This window comes from Engraulis encrasicolus, chromosome 13, assembly GCF_034702125.1.
Source record: "Engraulis encrasicolus isolate BLACKSEA-1 chromosome 13, IST_EnEncr_1.0, whole genome shotgun sequence".
NCBI lineage: Eukaryota > Metazoa > Chordata > Actinopteri > Clupeiformes > Engraulidae > Engraulis > Engraulis encrasicolus.
In genome coordinates this window covers 12,089,716-12,107,541 of record NC_085869.1, presented here as the reverse complement: position 1 = coordinate 12,107,541, position 17,826 = coordinate 12,089,716, and the positions used below count along the sequence as shown (strand labels likewise).

Sequence of the window (17,826 nt, the reverse complement as noted above, 5' to 3'; positions counted from 1 at the left end):
ATCCATCCATTTTGTATGCTACTACCAAGATCAGTTGAAACTGGGAAAAAAATATGTTTTGTTGTTATTTCAGACTGCAAACATTCATGATACAATTGCTGTACATCTGTTTCAGAAGCTCCTAATTCAGTTCCTCAGTGCACTTCATCTCAATGACAGAACGTCCAAAGAAGATCCTATATTTTTTCTGATGGCTGTGGCTGTACAATATAAGAACCTTAAAAACACAACAAATTTGTGCCACCACGAGGCAGATTTTCACATACCTGCAGAGTGGCACTTTTTTGCCACATCACATGGCAAAGGTCCATGTGATGGCGTTGGAGGGACAGTTAAATGTGTTGCTGCACGAGCAAGTCTGCAACGTCCTATTGACAATTAAATTGTAACGCCATACCAACTGTTTGAATTTGTCAAGGATAATGTCAAGAACATCAATTGCCAGTTTGCCACAACAGAGATGTACCATCATGAAGCTGAGAACCTGTTGAAAGGGTTTGAATCTGCAAGAACTATTCCAGGTACTCAAAAACTACACAGCTTCTGCCCATTGTCAATGGACACAGTGGAAGTTAGGCCATTTTCAGCATTCAGAGAAGGCAGAGTTGAAAGAGTGAGCCCAGTAAAGGAATGTGTTACATTTTCAAGCATCAAAGGGTATGTTGTAGCTGTTAACGATGGCAACTGGTGGCTAGCATGTGCTGAGGAATGTATGCCGAGCACTGGAGAGGTGAAACTGAACTTCCTGCATCCTCATGGGCCATCTCCATCCTTCACTTTTCCCGTCAGACCAGATAGACTTGTCATGGATCATCAGGATGTGCTTCTGGTAGTGGAACCTGTAACTGCAACGGGACGTACTTATACATTATCTACAAAAGACACAGCTTGCTGCTTCAAATGCACTGGTAGAGTACAAAATGAGAGTGTAGCCATTGATTATCTCTTTAAAGTATGGTAAAGGGAAGATGGCACAGGTACACAGAGAAGGAATGTTCAAACATTCACATATCATCATTTGGTGTGTATAAATTGACATCTGCCTTAGTTTCTGAAACCTGGGACCATGGACACTGACCATTTTTGTTTTGTTTTTGTTATGTCATGTGATGCTACTATGGTATTACCATATTATTAGTAAGTGGTCTGTATGATGCCATATTTGTGAGTCACATTCTCTCTGAAATGAATAACAAACCGAACACCAGCATTTTAGGTGCTGCTCATGACATTGCCGGCTACGTTTGGACAAGGAACTGGCCATTTTAAAATATGAGTTTTTTAGATATTCAATTTTTTATTTTTCAATTTATCATAATTCATATTCTGAGAGTAGTTGTATTCCAAGGTGATTGTGTAATATGTAGAGCCAGAAAAGAGCTTTCAAACAACACCACAGGCATCTTTTTGTGACTAACACTGACTGATATATTCAAGGCTGAATGTATAGTGTCCTACCCTCACATGTGAACCTTTCCTAGTCTGTTTCTCCCTTAATATTAGTGTCAGATTCAAACCAATGCAGTTCTGGGGTGCTACCTTGCTACTGAAAAGGCACACCAAGTATGATTGAAATCCGGGTCGGTCGGGTCCCAAAGTGTCTGATTTCACGTGAAATGACCCAATGGTGCCCCAAGGGAGCAGTGCAGCGGGACGATATCATGGTCAGGGTACCGCAGTCATGGAGGAGGATGGTTGAGAGCACTGGTTAATTACTGCCCCTACCAACCTAGCGGGTTGGGAGTCGAACCGGCAACCTTTGGGCGTCAAGTCTGACACCCTAACCACTCACCCATGACTGCCCATTTCCTTACATGTCCCATGTATTATTAAGTCAGTATGATGGTAGGCCTATGGTAAAACCAGGCTAAGACAGCATTGAGATACTTGACATGGGCTTAAGATCAGAGGTTTGCAGGTTCGAATCCCATGCTTCCACTCCCTACCCCACTCAATGGCAGAGGTGCCCTTGAGTGAGGCACCTAACACCATACTGCTCCAGGGACCGCAACCAATACCTTGTAAAATAACGTCAATTCGCTTTGGACAAAAGCCTCAGCTAAGTGGAATTTCAAGCAATGTAATATTACTTACTGGGTTTTTGTCAGGGTGCATCTTGAGGGCCAGCTTCTTGAAGGCCTGTCGAATCTCTCTCGTGGTCGCTTCTCTGGACACGTCAAGTAATTTGTAATAGTCCTCATCACAGTAAGCTATGGCGATGAGACACAGGGCAATACAGGATACCAGTATCCTCTTCCAGGACTGTTGACTTGGCTGGAATAACAACCGGTTTTGGTCCTTGCTGTTCATCCTGGCAGATTTTTCAAAAGTCAGACTTTATAAAACTTGGTGAACTTCATTCAAACTCGTTCATCTTCAAGGGATTTACCAGGGATGTCTTGTAGGCATCCTGTTGGGTTAAAAGAAGAAAACATTGTTTTTGCAAAACAACAAGACATAACATATGACTGTTGCCTATTACTTTTTTTTCTTATCAGCTGAGGCAGTCTGGAAGAACATTATGTCTGCTGCATGTAGCAACAATATAGTGGCCTATCTCAACACAAATTTGAACAGTGCTGACATTAACTCACAACACCTTTTCTCAGACAGAACGAAAATACTACAGCACAAAAATAAAGAAATCATCAAAAACATGCTGCTACTCTCAGTATGATAATATGAGGCATCATCACACAAGAAAGTTAGGTCAGCAAACAGAAAGTTGCAACCTGCAAAGGGAAAGATCTTATCGCGTCTACATGGTGCTACTTATGCCTATTGCAGCTCCAGTCATTTTTATAGCTGCAATACTTTCCACAAAAAAAAGATAATTTAAGTGTGTGGCACTGGCCATTAAGATGCATTAATTGGCTGCCTAGCGTGGGCTAACTTTCCAGATCAACCAAAAGTTAGCAAGATATAGCTAGCTAATGTTAACAACAATGCATGGACAGTCAGTCACCTTTCACGTCTATGAACGAAGCTCCTGGATTTCTTGAATGATGGAAGCAACTGGCTGCTCTAGGATCAGAGGCTCTCTGATAATGTGCACTTTTAATCCGGGTTTGAATCCGGGAGTAGCTGTTTAGCTGACGCTTGATAAGGACTCTCCGCTATTCTCAATGCCGGGTGGTTCCTGCCCACAAAGTTGCGTGTGTGAACAAATGCCACCAGATGATGTGACGTCGCCTTGAGACGCTCACAGAGCGCCACGTTCACTTTACTGTCTATTCGTTCACCCCACTTTACCGAGCAACTTTTGTCGTGCATCTCACAAACAGTGTTTGCTAATATAAGGTGAAGGATGAATGTAATTAAAAAAAAAAAAAAATAGCACTGTGATGTTGGTTGCTCATTGCATCATACTGATGCGCTTACAGTACAACATCGATACATGTCAGATACACACCTGTGTATGACATTTAAATGCGTCGACTATTAAATCTGTTCTTGTGATTTCTGATATGTAAAAATTCAGCACATCTTTTGAAATAGCATCTAGATGTATGATACAGCTACCAGGCTGGCTATAAGCATACGTAGCGCACGCACATAATTGCGTTTGGACGTAACTTGCGTAGCATTGCCCTGTCCCCGTGACTCTTTCAGCACGCGCAATTTCCGCCATTATTTGAAAATTTTCCTCCGGCGAGGAAGTACTTCAACATTACTGCGCTTGGATCCTATATTGTCAGTCATCTGGGTTTATAACTATGGAATTCGCTGGTAAGAACACTCATATTTGATCAGGAGGTGGCGAATTTTGCTGCCAATATAACTAATTTCCATGCTTGAAGCTAGCAAGATAGCTAACACTACACACCACCCAGTTCAAATATCTAGCTTGTTAGCTAACCGGTTCAACGTTATGTTGTCACTTGTCTACACTGTCTGCACAGACAGTTAACTAAAATTATATCGTGGAAATGGTGATGAAATGATTAAGAGTTAAAAACAAATCAAACCAGACGAACGTTAACACTACATACTGAATAGGTCAGCTGTGATACTACCCTGTGGATTAGCTCATGCCAGTAGCCCCTTGCTAGCTCTGTGAACTTGTAAGCGTAGTGCGACTTTTGAAGTTGCAAGGCAGACAGTCCAGTAAGTGGCTCTACCCGTCAACTACACAGCCACCAGGAATCCTGGCAGAACATCACGGATGATACATATGGCAAGACGAATGTATAATGAACTTCTAATAAAATCACAACTAACCAAAACCTTTTTCTTTCCCGAAGTGGGCTCTGAACCAATGACCCTGGGCTCCCCCACATCCCCGAAGCCTGGGACAGGAGCCCAGTTTCTCCCAGGGTTTCTGATGGGCGACCTGCCAGCACCTGTCACCCCACAGCCTCGCACTTTCGGCCTCAGCGGAAGTGGCAGTGACACCAGATCCCCTCTGTTGGCAGGTATAATGGAAAGCGTGTTGCTCATTGTTGGAAATTCAGTCTTTGCCACTTACGGTATGTCAGTGAACAACAGTGTACTTACTACTGATGGTCTAATAATGTGTGTGTCTCTTAGCAGCTGGTGGTTCTCCGCCTCAGCCGGTGGTTCCCACTCCCAAAGACAAGAGCGGTGCTCCTCCAGTCAGAAGTATATATGATGACCTCGCAAGCCCAGCTATTGGCATGTCCCCTCTTTCTGCACGCAAACATGTAAGTACAGTAACATGCACTTCAATTATTGTTTGTTTTTTCATGATGGGTGTGGTGATATGACTATCAATATGGTGGTTGTGTGTGTGCAGTCTTTGTCACTCCAAATAAGTTGCTCTTTGGTGTAATGGTCACAGTAGCATGCATTTGGCGCTGAGTTGGAAGACAGGCCGCTATCCTCCTCTTTGTTATATTTGAATGAAATGAGTGAAGGAGTTAAAAAGTGACATTATGATGGTCTAAAATCGGGAAAGGCAATAGATCTTGAAAGTGACATCACTTCCCCCGATTTCATGGGACCTCAACAGCATTTTTAGCTGAAAATTGTAGCATGTAATCCAATGGCGGTATTAAAATAATATTTCGATCCCCTTCGAGTTGGGCCACGAGCTCCACATATGTTTTTTCTGATATTTTTCTTAAATTTTTCGTACGAACCTCCAAACTTTTTAGAAAGCTGTGTTTCTTCACATTTTTCATGCAAACGGCCTCGGAACAAAACATTGATACTTCTGCATGAATAATCTTATCTAGCCTCTTAAACAGCATATTTGAAGCCCAGCGCCTATAATGACTGAGATCAGAAGATATTTACTCGCTACCATGTTGTTAGATGGTCAGCTTAGGTCCCGTGAGATCTGGAACTAAGGGGCGGGACTTTCAAGCTCTATAGGGAGGGAAAGTAATCTCATCGCCCCCTGCTGGCAACGTTCCAACCCCCTGCAACAAATGAATGTTTTTTTTCTGTGAAAAATTACATCTCGGCCCTGACGACGAAGTAGAAGTAGTGGCAGTCATATTATGGGCATGTTGGCCCGTTTTATCGAACCAGGTGGTAAAATGTTCGGTTTTTCACTGATCTGAGCTGATTTTAATATTCTTTAAAAAGCTAATACAGAACTACACTGACTGGCATGTGTGGCTTGTTTACTCCATGTAATTAGCATAGCCAAATTAGCATAGCCAAACATGAGCCAGAGAGGTGGTTACTCGTCACCACAGAAGCCATCATATCTACTAGAGAATTTAAAACCATACCAAAATGATCGCGTGTATATATGTGTAATAAGAAGACAATGTGGAACTCATAGGATTACAAGAATGTGAAGATATGCGAAGAACTTGCGTTCGTTCGCGTTCATTTGTTTCTCTGTGTTGTCAACGAGGCGCGAAGCACAGCATGCTGGGAGCTGTAGTCCGTTTCCGACCAGATTGGCACAATTTCTATTTTTCTTGAAAGGGCAAAAAATGACTTGAGATTTTCACAGGTAGTAGTTCATGCTATTGTGTACGCTGAAAAATGTGTCTGGTGTTATAGTTCCAAGTCATATCTTTGTGGGATTTTTTTTAAAAACTTGTCTATGGGAGTTTCAATAGGATCATCCTGGTGTTTGGAACGTAACCGCTAGGATCGCTGTTTTCCACTTTCCCTCCCAATGCTGAATGATAATGCTTTCCCCTGCTCTCCACAGAATTTCTCCTCATTCCAGAGTCCTTTGCCGACTTTCCCAGGAACACCAGGAACAGGTGAGCATTTTAAGCAATGCTCTACTCCCTCTTGAATGTTGTTATTGCTTTTGTTATTGTCTATCTAACTGTGTGTGTTTCTTCGTTCTGTAGTCTCTAGTGTGTTTAGTCCAGCCAGTCTAAGTCAGCAGAGAAAATCCACACTATCCCCTGCGCAGATTGACCCTTTTTTCACCCAAGGCGATGCCCTCTCATCTGATGACCAGCTTGATGACACGTGGGTCACTGTATTCGGGTAAGTGCTGCATCATAGAGCAGGGGTTCCCAATCTTTACCCTGTCAAGGCTCCCCATATACCGTTATATTCCACTCAAGGCTCCCCATATACCGTTATATTCCACTCAAGGCTCCCCATATACCGTTATATTCCACTCAAGGCTCCCCATATACCGTTATATTCCAGTCAAGGCTCCCCATATACCGTTATATTCCACTCAAGTCTCCCCATATACCGTTATATTCCAGTCAAGGCTCCCCATATACCGTTATATTCCAGTCAAGGCTCCCCATATACCGTTATATTCCAGTCAAGTCTCCCCATATACCGTTATATTCCAGTCAAGGCTCCCCATATACCGTTATATTCCAGTCAAGGCTCCCCATATACCGTTATATTCCACTCAAGGCTCCCCATATACCGTTATATTCCAGTCAAGGCTCCCCATATACCGTTATATTCCACTCAAGGACCCCCTTTACATTGGGCATGCCACACTATTTTTCTCTGCATTTCCCTTCACAACCATCAGGGCTTTTTCTGAACGGGGAAATAGGGGCGCTCCACCCTCATACCTCCGTGGGTGCACCCTCATACATTTATTTTTATATATATATATATTTGAGCGCCCCTAATAAATTTCTCATTCATGGGGGGGAACACCCCCCTTCACCCCCTGTAACCTGCCATGATGCTCCCTCATGCCAAAAAATCCTAGAGAAAGTCCTGCAACCATAGTCTAGGCCTATTAGTCAGTGCCCCACTGGGAAGGTAAAGCAGTGCAGTACAGTATGCAGTTATTAACTAATGGGAATATTGTTAAGCTTATTTTGGTGTACATTCGTTATTACATTTATTGAAATGTTCATTTTGTTTTGCCATGCGTTTCCTGCCAGCCTGCCGTGCCCCCCCATAGCCCCCCACGGCCCCCCAAGTTCCCGGCCGCCACTTTGAAAACCACAGACATAGAGTTTAGGGCTCCATCTCAATATCTAACCTCCCATCCTGTCCTCTTGCTTGTGGCCTTGTGAGGCGAGGCAAGACGTCATTGACGATAGACGTTTTATTCATTATCTTGCGAAAGCTCAATTGAAAGGTCATTTTCTCATTTGGATCGCGATGTTAAATGGGGAAAAGTCCCCCAAATATGTTGTGTCTTAACTGACAGTGGGGAAACGTTATTGTTTTTCCACGGAGACGGTGCACAACCCAGTCCTGACAGTCTCATATCTGCAGTACTGGAAACTTTATACATGATGAGAGGACAGTGCTTAGGAGTTTGGCCAGGTTTTACAATGACTGTTTTGGTCTCTTGTTTGTCTACCCCAATTGATTTGTCAATAACTAATTTGTTGCTCAATATTGACCAAATTGGGGTTGTAGACTCAATAGAAACATTCTATTAAATGTAAATTGGACATTGATGTCGCATGAGCCTTTGTGTTCGAGCTAGGTTGCCATTTCTTGTTATTATATTGTGTTAGGTAAACAACCAAATAGTTAAACACAAGAAAAGGGCTGAGAATGTATTGATCGCAGCTTTCAGCTTTAGACGATGGACTGAACATCGCTATTGAATCCAGAACTCTCTGTCCGTTTTACTGCCCTTAGAAGTTTGGTCAGTTTGAGGTCCTTATAAATGACCCTGGAATGCAAATGGAAGGCAGAGTCTGTGCAAGAGTAGGGATTATCTGGGGATTGCAATTAAGTTGTGAGTTGTAGGGCTGTAACGATATTGTATCGACCCAAGAAATCATGATACACAGAGTCACGATGCTGTATCATGATACAAGAAGCCAGTATCGTGATACGCCCTTTCAAAGTTCTGTTACCCTTCAGTCCAGAAAACAACCACATGATATGATGTGATTGTGTTTCCAAGCTTCAAATCAATATCATTATCATTTTTAAACTCTCTTTTAATTTTTTTTTTTTTTACATTTTTAGTAAACTCTTGTAACCTATTCTACCTATAAATGATCATCAAAAAGACATTTTAAAAAATCGTGGAGTGTATCGAACCGTAGATCAAAAATCGTGATACGAACCGAATCGAGAGTTGAGTGTATCGTTAAAGCCCTAGTGAGTTGGGACCATTTATGTGAACAAACGTTTCCCTTTCTTCACAGCTTTCCTCCGGCCTCGGCTTCATACATCCTTTTACAGTTTGCTCAATACGGCAACATCCTTAAACACGTGGTAAGAACACTGTTCCTCATAATACATATAATTGCATTTCCCTGTGTATGTGTCCTTCCGTCTCCTTATGTATGTAACTGTAGTAAATTGTTTTTGGAATGGTCAAGAGGTGCTCTAGTGTCATGAAATGTTTTTAGCAGATGACTCATGTGGTTGAATCTGGGCTTTGCATCATTTCGTTTGACAACCACAATCTTGGCCATTATTTTTTTTTTTTTGCTTTCTCTCCATCTGTTTTTTATCTGTGTGCATGGCTTTTCAATTACAGATGTCCAACACGGGCAACTGGATGCACATTCAGTATCAGTCCAAACTCCAGGCACGGAAAGCCCTCAGCAAGGACGGCAAGGTTTTCGGAGAGGCCATCATGATCGGCGTCAAATCTTGTATTGATAAGGTAGGCCTGGCCACTGTCAGTTAACACATTTTGGTGTTGTCAAGGTAGGCCACTGCCAATTAACACATTTTGGTGTTGTCAAGGTAGGCCACTGCCAGTTAACACATTTTGGTGTTGTCAATGTAATGAGTAAATACTATCAAGTGGGTTTTTATGTTTCTATACATGGGTTCGCCATGTTTGTAAACACAATGTTGTGAGGAGGGGCAAGACACTGGCAGCCAACCACGTGAGCTAATTTTTTTGCAGCTAGTTTCGCGCAGTGAGGGAAAACAAACATTTAGAACCCATGTATACACGGCCTGCTTAATGGTACCGACGGCAATATCCACCACAAAGGAGAGTAGTAGTTTTTTATTCCTCTAATGGTTGCTCAAACTAGTAAACTAGGCTTCTTCCACAACATGATTCGGTTGAGAGAGCCTCCTGATAAAAATCCATTTCATTCACTGCACACAGCGTATATTACATGATTGTCAAAGCCTTGACAAGGTCAGATATTGAGCAACACGGCGGCGTGTATTGATTCCTTTTTTCGTGGACGTCACCTTGGTTTACAAAGTGCAGTGGGCAGTGCATGGCGTTTGTTAAGTCTCCCTTTCTCCACCACTGCTCTCTTCCCTTCCTACACATCTGTGTCCCCTTTCATCCGGGATGTAGTTAAGCGTAAAGCACATTTCTATCTGTCTATCTCTTACAAGGTTATGAATGATTTTGAAACTTTTCAAGCAAGGTGGTGTTACAAAAACGCTTTATGCTCTGTATGGAACGGTGTAGTGAACTGCACTTCAGCCATCATTTGTAGATGATTACATTTTATAATCTACAAAAATATCTCTCTCTCTCTCTCTCTCGCGCTCTCTCTCTCTCGCTCTCTCTCTCTCTCTCTCTCTCTCTCTCTCTCTCTCTCTCTCTCTCAGGGTGTGATGGAGGGCTCTGTGGAGAGATTGAGCAGCTCCAGTTCGGTCTTCAGCACCCCTGCGAAGGCCAATGGTACCCCCGGTGGCCCCGTCTCCACCCCCCGCTCAGCCATGAGGCCCCTTAGCGCCGCCTACAGGGCTTCCAGCAGTGACTACCAGGTACACACACGCATACACACTCGTACACACACACACACACACACACACGCACACACACGTGTGCACACACACGCGCACACACACGTGTGCACACACAAGCGCACACACACGTGTGCACACACACACACACGCACACACATGCACACGCACACACATGCACACACATGCACACACACGCACACACACGCACACACATGCACGCACACACACACACACACACACACACACACACACACACACACACACACACACACACAGGGCTTCCAGCAGTGACTACCAGGTACACACACACATACACATGCACACACACACACACACACACACACACACACACACACACACACACACACAGGGCCTCCAGCAGTGACTACCAGGTACACCAGGCCCCTGCACTGCAGCCTTGGGCTACACACACAGACGCGCACACACATACGCATGTGGATGTATGCAAGCATGCCCTACCACACACATGTGGACGTACGGACACACACACACACACACGTGCGCGCTTACGTGGGCGTTTGCAAGCATGCCCTCGCACACAAACATGTGGACGTACGCAAACACACACACACACACACACACACACACACACACACACACACACACACACACACACGTGGACGTACGCAAGCATGCTCGGTGCACACACACATGTGGGCGTACGCGCACACACACACACACACACACACACACACGGATATACGCAAGCACACACACACACAGTTGATGCATAATGACGCACAACCCACAAACATTTCTATACGCACGCACACACACACACACACACACACACACACACACACACACACACACACACACACACACACACACACACACACACACACACACACACACACTCACACTCACACTCGCACTCACACACTCATTGTGTGTATGGATGGGCGGATTAATGGGGCTAGGATTAATGAGTGTATGTGTTATTCTGTGCATGGTGTGGTACAAGCGTGTGTGTGTGTGTGTGTGCGTGTGTGTGCGTGTGTGTGCGTGTGTGTGCGTGTGTGTGCGTGTGTGTGTGTGTGTGTGTGTGCCCTGCAGTAAACGCTGCTGCAGCTGTGTGTTTCATTGATTCGAGGCCAGTGCACCCCCACAATGCCCTAATTGATTCAGCAAATCACAAAGATTGTTAAGAGATTCACCCCCACACACAAGGGGTTCTCTTCTGAGCTGCATTAAGTCCACTAAGGCTATGATCTCACTTTTTTGATCTAAAGAAAAGAACTAAACTGGACTTTTTTTGGAGGGTGAAGATGGTTCAGCTTTTGTACTTCGCCTGGACCAAATGACGGGGTCCTTTTGCATACCTCTGTAGTTGGACAGATGTGCTCTTACTGAGGTACCTAAACTGTGAGAGAGGTCCAATCCACCAGCAATTTACCACTTAAAGGAACAGACCACCCTTTTTTGATTTTCACATATTTGCAGTATTTCCCAACATTATTCATGAATGTGCATATCATTTTCGTCTCAGTGTTTTCAGTACTTAGATTTATTGGATCAGAATTATTAGCATAGCTTAGCATAATCACTGGAAGTAACTGGTATCTTTAGCATCAAGCCACAAGTGGTCACTGGACGGAATTAAATTGCCGTTTTACACTCGGGTGAATTTTACATTAATTTTAAAATGGTTTATAAGTACATTTGATTGTGTTTTATTTTGTACCATAGACTTGCATTGCTATACCTAATGTGGCTATACTGTTAAACGGGGCAATGCAAACACATAGACGAAAATTATATGCACATTCATAAATAATGCTTGAAAATACTGCAAATATGTGAAAATCAAAAAAGGGTGGTCTGTTCCTTTAAATGCAATGGTTTGGTCATCCAACCTGCTTCATGTATATAGTATGTGTGCGGGACATGTCTTGCATGTGTTTCACCTGGACGAAAGGTGAAGCGGCTGAAAGGACTCAGAAGTCCAGTTGTATACATTTCACCAGAGCCGTAGAGTTGCCCTATTCTTTGATCTCTGGTCACATGGTTTTATGCTAGCCTCAAAGGTTTCATGTATAGCCATATGTTTGTGTTAACACGACTAGGTTACGTCTTCTAATTCTACAATGTTAACTGTGCTGTTATTGTCCTGACACAAGTTATCATTTAAGGTCAGGTAGTAATTTAGTCCGTTGAAATCGTGTCCTTTAGAATGCGCAAGAACGGTTGTAAAAACACGCACACGCACGGGCTGAATAAAATGACTCTGCGGGTCAGATTTGACCCTCGGGCCTGAGTTTGACATCCCTGTGTTAATGGAAACGAAGCACTACATGCGGAACCTTCATAAGGCTGCGCAAAACCCAATGGGACGGCGGGATGGGCCATGTTTGACCATATATGGACACATTTCCCCACCATTTTTCACACCGGGAACCTATGGCAATGCTCTAACTCTTTTTATATAGATGGCTCTGCCTTCCACTATTGTGACCTGGCTGGAAGAGTAGGCATCTTTTCTGTGAAATGACAATTGTACGTTATGAATGAATGAATTAATTTAGTCTATTAGATGTAAAAACATCGTATAGTAACAGCAATCATACATAAAAGGAATATTTAGACAGTGTTGTACACAAAAAAGTCCCAAGACTTATTTCAATTGTGGTCCCTTATGTTGTAGCAGGCTAGGACACAAGATGGCGTTCTTACACATACTCACATACTCACATCATTTCCTCCTCTCTGTAGGTGGTTGCTGATAAAAACACCCCAAGGAAAGATGACAGTTTTGTGTCCAAGGCCATGGAATACATGTTCGGCTGGTGAGCAGCGGTGATACCCTTTTTTTTGGGTGGGACTTTTGGGTGGCAGAGGGGTATACACCACAACCATCAGTGGTGCCACTACTAGTACTACGATTGCGACTACCACCACGACAGCCATCGCCACCACCACCACCACCACCCTGCCGTGGGTGCTGTGTGGCACACTGACGACAGGCTGGGCATGGTTGGCATAAGAGGAGCATATAAACTTGTGTGTTTAAAGACAAAAAGACAATATATGAGCACTTTATCAGGTGAATGATCTTTTAAAAACAAAGTATCCTGTTTTGGGTGATGAGGCGGGGTTCCTACAACGCTCTCGACTGAAATGTTGTCTCTTTAGGGGGAATGGGATGTACGGCACGGCAATGCTCTCGATTATGTCTTAAAAACTGTCCATGGAAGGAAGGAAGGAAAGAAAGAAAAAAGAAAATATACAGAAAGTGTTAAGTGTGTATTTAAAAAAAAGATCTGCTGGCTTGAAAGTTTGCAACACTGCAGGGGCTGTCTTCAGTCTATTAGCTAATTATGCACTAGTGTTTCTGGGCTTATAATTTCAGATTTGTGAATATGTAGGAGCCCTACTTTGCTTTGGCCTGAAGTCGTCCTTAGCAAACCCAGGCTCTTTCTTTTTTTTTCTCCTCCACACATAATCAGGGTGGTATGGCTTTTTTTTAACGGTGCACAAGCTCAGCCACAAGGTACACAGATGCAGCCATAGATAAAGTTGTGTGATTTGGTTGGCCTGAAGTGTTTTTGTAGTAGTAGCCAGAGTTGTATAAAGTTGAAGTAGAATTACTCTTACTCTAAATGTAATTACAACACTAGTGGTATGATATTACAAAGTTGAAACCATGTAATATCATACCACTAGTGTTGTAATAACATCTGTAAGAGTAATTCTACCTCTACTTGATATAACTCTGGTAGTAGCCATGATGTAATCTAATTGGTTCTCAGGACAAGTTGAGCTGAAATACTGGGTCAGCTTTTTTGAAAGACTATCTCGAGGTCCATCCATGCCTTAGTTAGGTCTCAAAACAAAATGTTATGAATGGGATTTCATGTATTTTGAGTTGTTTGAGGTCCTAAGGGGTTTGATGGAAAAACTTTTTTATAAAAGAAAGACAACATTTTGTTTTTAGAGTGTGAGTGTGTGCAACATGGCAAGAGACAACATTTTGGTGTGTGTGTCTGTGTGTGTGTGTGTGTGTGTGTGTGTGTGTGTGTCCGTGTGTGTCCGTGTGTGTCCGTGTGTGTCCGTGTGTGTCCGTGTGTGTCCGTGTCCCCTGTTTGACAGAGTAACATACTTCTTGTACAGTATCTTTTTTTTCCCCTCTGCTGTTTGTCTGATTGTTGTGTCCACTGAAAAGCTGTATTCAATTCGTTTGACCCTTCACCCCTACTCTTATTGTGTCACTATTTGCCTTTGTATTGCAGTTCTTTTCCAATACTGTGCTTTGTATTCTCTTTTTTTACCCCTCTCTTTTGTCATAACAATAAATAAATAAAGATTATTGTTCTCCTAATAGTAGAATATGTGTGTGCCTTCTGTCTCTCTACCTCTCTAGCATCTCTCACTTGCTTGCTTGTTTGTTTGTTTGTTTTTTGGGAGGTTTTTTTTCCAACCTTATTTAGACAGGACCGTGAAGAGTGGGACAGGAAATGAAGGTGAGAGAGAGACACAAGGGAGTATCGGGATATGACCCGGATTGGGAATCGGATGGGGAATCGAACCCGGGTGGCCCGCGTAGCAGTCCAGTGCCCAGCCGACTAAGCCATGGCTGGGCCCGCTTGTTTGTTTGTTTGTTTGTTTAGTCACTCCCTGGTTCGTTTATTTGTTTTTGTCTTGTCTAGTCGCTAGTTTGTTTTGAAGGGCTGTATGCATGTTGCAACATTGATTGGGTGTGACACACAGATTGATGAGGCAATAGAACTGGAAGGGATGAGAAGACTGCAGCTGCTGGAGGTGGGGGGTTGCTGTTGGACACGGCTAAATACATAGCTGATTACACTGCCAGGTGGTGTGCTAAGTGCAGACTGAAAGTGGGGAGGACTTCACTTAAAATGCTCAATTATACGGCCCCTGATGAGTCCCCTGATTGCCGTATGTGTGTGTGTTGTGCTTTGTGTTGGAGTGTGTGTGTGTGTGTGTGGCATGTTTGTTTGTTTGTTTGTGTGACGCACAAGTGTAGCCAAGCTTTCCGAGGTGATTTCCCGTAACAATCCTTAATTACATTCGCTGGCTAACTGGCTGGCTCCTGATTTGATGGTGTGATGTTTTGGCCAACTGGGTGGCTCCCCCTCTGCCACTTGATGATGTGCTGGATGTGAGAGAAGCTCAAACTAGTCATGCATCAATAAATATCACAACACAATCTGACAAAACGGTTGTTAAACATGACTGTAATTAATGTTTCTGTAATAAATGTATTTCATGCTCAATAATGTATCTCTTTTTTTTGGTGCTGTTGTCCTGGCTACAGTAAAGTTTCTGGCCTAGTGTCCGAAAATTAAACTAAATTAGATGCACTCAGTCATGGGTAAGCGGTGAGGGTGTCAGACTTGTAGCCCAAAGGTCGCTGCTTCGACTCCTGACCTTGCAAGTTGGTGGGGGGAGTAATTAACCAGTGCTCCCCCTCCCTTCCTCCTCCATGGCTGAGGTATCTTGGCATCATAACTGAGCATGGTACCTACTGTCCCACCGCACTGCTCACTTGGGCTGCCATTTGGGACTGCTCCCTTTCACGGCTGAGGGATGAATGCAATCTTGTTGTGTGCAGCAAGTGCTGAGTCACAATGATGATGGGAGTCAGAGAAGGGGTGGCAGGCCGCATTTTGACACCTCAACCAGAGTTGGCTATTTTCTCTATTTAGAAATGAGAATGCCTGTCACTAAACAGGTCATAGGCCTACTCTAGAGTCTAAATGTATATCTAGTCCAGTCTTACCTGATCAATGTTACGTAATGTTGACTTTACCACATTTATCATCCAAAACATTTAGCTTCAGAAAAGACATTATGTTAAAATGCACAATCATGCAGCAAATGGTGTTACATTTCAGCAGTTTTTTTTCCAGAATTAATGCTGCCCATTCACAAATGTTACCTTTCTTCACAAATTGGTAACACAATGGGAAAATTGTACTTTTCATACATGAAAAGGTGGATCCTCTCCATGTCCGCCATTTTGAATTTCCAGATTTAGACATTTTTTGCTGCAAAACTTACTGCACTTTGGTCATACTAGTAAATATTACTTTATCATTTCATGAAAGATCAAATTTGACAATGAGCAGCATAGTTGCAATACCTAATCTGGCCACCATCCTACACAGTGCACCTTAAAAGTTGTATTCTTGCTTTGGGACGGATCATATGCCCTTGAGACCTGCATCTCAAGTTGGACTCTGACTTTGAACTAAGTTTTTGACATGTTAGTATTTGATTAATTCTGGTTAAAAAAAAACCAACAACACAAATACATACGTGAAGATTGCCACCTGTTCTACAGATGTGATGTGCCTCATCTCGAATGCAAAAGCTCAGATACTCAAGCTGTTTAAAATTAACAAGTGTCGTGGACCTACACAATTATACAAGCATTATGCAATTATGCACGCCGGTATTAACTTTCAGATTGAGGAGACAAAGGTTGAACGGTGCTGCTCCATTAAAATTCAACAAGCATCTGGTGTCCAAGGAAGTAAACAACATATCAAAGTAGAGAACGAGAACAACGGCAGCGGTAGCAGCCAGGCATGGGACATGGCACTGACTGCACAGCATATGCCTGTTTTCCACTGCCGGTTTTCTGGTAGGCCTACAGCTCGACACAGAGTGACTCGGCCGCCACTTTTTGCTTTATGATTGAGCGGTGTCGTGCCTATTTGAAAAGCAAAAAGTGGCGGCCGAGTCACGCTTTGTTGAGCTGTAGGCCTACCGACATTGGAAAAGAGGCTGCATGATATCAGAAAAAAATATTCGATACTCGATAATAGCATGCAATACCTCGATAACGATATGTAAACAATATTTAGAAATAGAGCCGAGTGCTTTTCTTGTCACTAATTTGTCGGTCTGTGTGTGGGCTGTGTCTTTAGTCATGGTGGGCCTTTTGCGCATTTGTTGACATTCAGCAAGTGATTGGACAGCACAGATTTTTTTTACTTGTTAGCGATAGCCTAATTAAGTCATTTTCGCTATACGCATATTGCCACTCTTGATATCGTGATTTTGATACATTGTGCAGCCCTAGTGTGTCTGTGTTTTTGTGTGTGTGTGTGTGTGTGTGTAGTCATCGCATCGCATCGGCAGCATAAGTAAAGACATACAGTGGGTTGTGGCAGTGTTCGCACCAGCCTCCATAGGTGTGAGAAAGCGGCGGGGTGGCAAACACAAGTGCTACTACTCCCACTCCCACACCACTGAGGAGAGGTGAGGTGCTGACACTGCCTCTCTCTTCTTTTTTATTCACTCCATCTTCTCTCTCTCTCTGTCTCTGTCTCTCTCCCCCATCTCTTTCTCTCCCCATCTCTCTCTCTCTCTCTCTGTCTCTTTCTCTCTCTCTCTCTTTCTCTCTCTCTCTCTCTCTCTCTCTCTCTGTCTTGCTCTCTCTCTCTCTCTCTCTCTCTTTCCATCTCTCTCTCTCTCTCTCTCTCTCTCTCTCTCTCTCTCTCCAGTGTGCTGCACTACATTAGGGAGTGTTATGTTGTTGTGTTGTTTTTTCAGCCCTGTGCTGCTTGCTCGTGGCTTCTGAAGGTCAGGCAGGTGAGTCCGTAGGCATCGGTAGGTATGGAGGGACGAAAAAACAACTCGGATGGATGTAAAAGAGAAAGAGACAGAGAGAGAGAGAAGCTAGCATCAGAGACGCCACCTCTCTTCTCCTCTCCTCTCCTCTCGTCCTCTCCTCTCCTCTCCTCTTCTCTCCTCTCCTCTTCTCTCGTCCTC

At 43.4% G+C, this 17,826-nt stretch overlaps 2 protein-coding genes across 3 annotated transcripts in view; one reads left to right on the top strand and one right to left on the bottom strand.

Annotated features, from left to right (window-relative positions):
• Positions 1-3,188, bottom strand: part of dnajc10 (DnaJ (Hsp40) homolog, subfamily C, member 10) — a 34,891-nt gene extending 31,703 nt beyond the window's left edge. Inside the window, exons 1-2 of the mRNA XM_063214441.1 lie at positions 2,966-3,188; positions 2,095-2,410 (exon numbers count right to left, since the gene is read on the bottom strand). Coding sequence (XP_063070511.1) covers positions 2,095-2,310 — 216 coding nt within the window. The 5' untranslated portion in view covers positions 2,311-2,410; positions 2,966-3,188. The remainder of the gene's footprint in view (positions 1-2,094; positions 2,411-2,965) is intronic.
• A 421-nt stretch (positions 3,189-3,609) lies between these two features.
• On the top strand, positions 3,610-14,404 carry nup35 (nucleoporin 35). 2 transcript variants are annotated; one of them, XM_063214440.1, is made up of 9 exons: positions 3,610-3,729; positions 4,245-4,415; positions 4,534-4,664; positions 6,137-6,191; positions 6,285-6,426; positions 8,538-8,607; positions 8,876-9,004; positions 9,925-10,083; positions 12,799-14,404. In XM_063214440.1, the coding sequence occupies exons 1-9, from the start codon at positions 3,717-3,719 to the stop codon at positions 12,874-12,876; spliced, it is 948 nt and encodes a 315-aa protein (XP_063070510.1). In that variant the 5' UTR covers positions 3,610-3,716; the 3' UTR covers positions 12,877-14,404. The 2 variants fall into 2 exon arrangements, with proteins under 2 accessions (XP_063070510.1, XP_063070509.1); XM_063214439.1 differs by having other exon boundaries at positions 4,531-4,664.
• Positions 14,405-17,826: the final 3,422 nt, after the last annotated feature.

Excerpts from the sequence above, each read along its gene's own strand:
- nup35 (XM_063214439.1), top strand. Across the intron at positions 4,665-6,136 it reads CTCTTTCTGCACGCAAACAT|AATTTCTCCTCATTCCAGAG; the intron begins GTAAGTACAGTA and ends TGCTCTCCACAG. Across the intron at positions 9,005-9,924 it reads TCAAATCTTGTATTGATAAG|GGTGTGATGGAGGGCTCTGT; the intron begins GTAGGCCTGGCC and ends TCTCTCTCTCAG.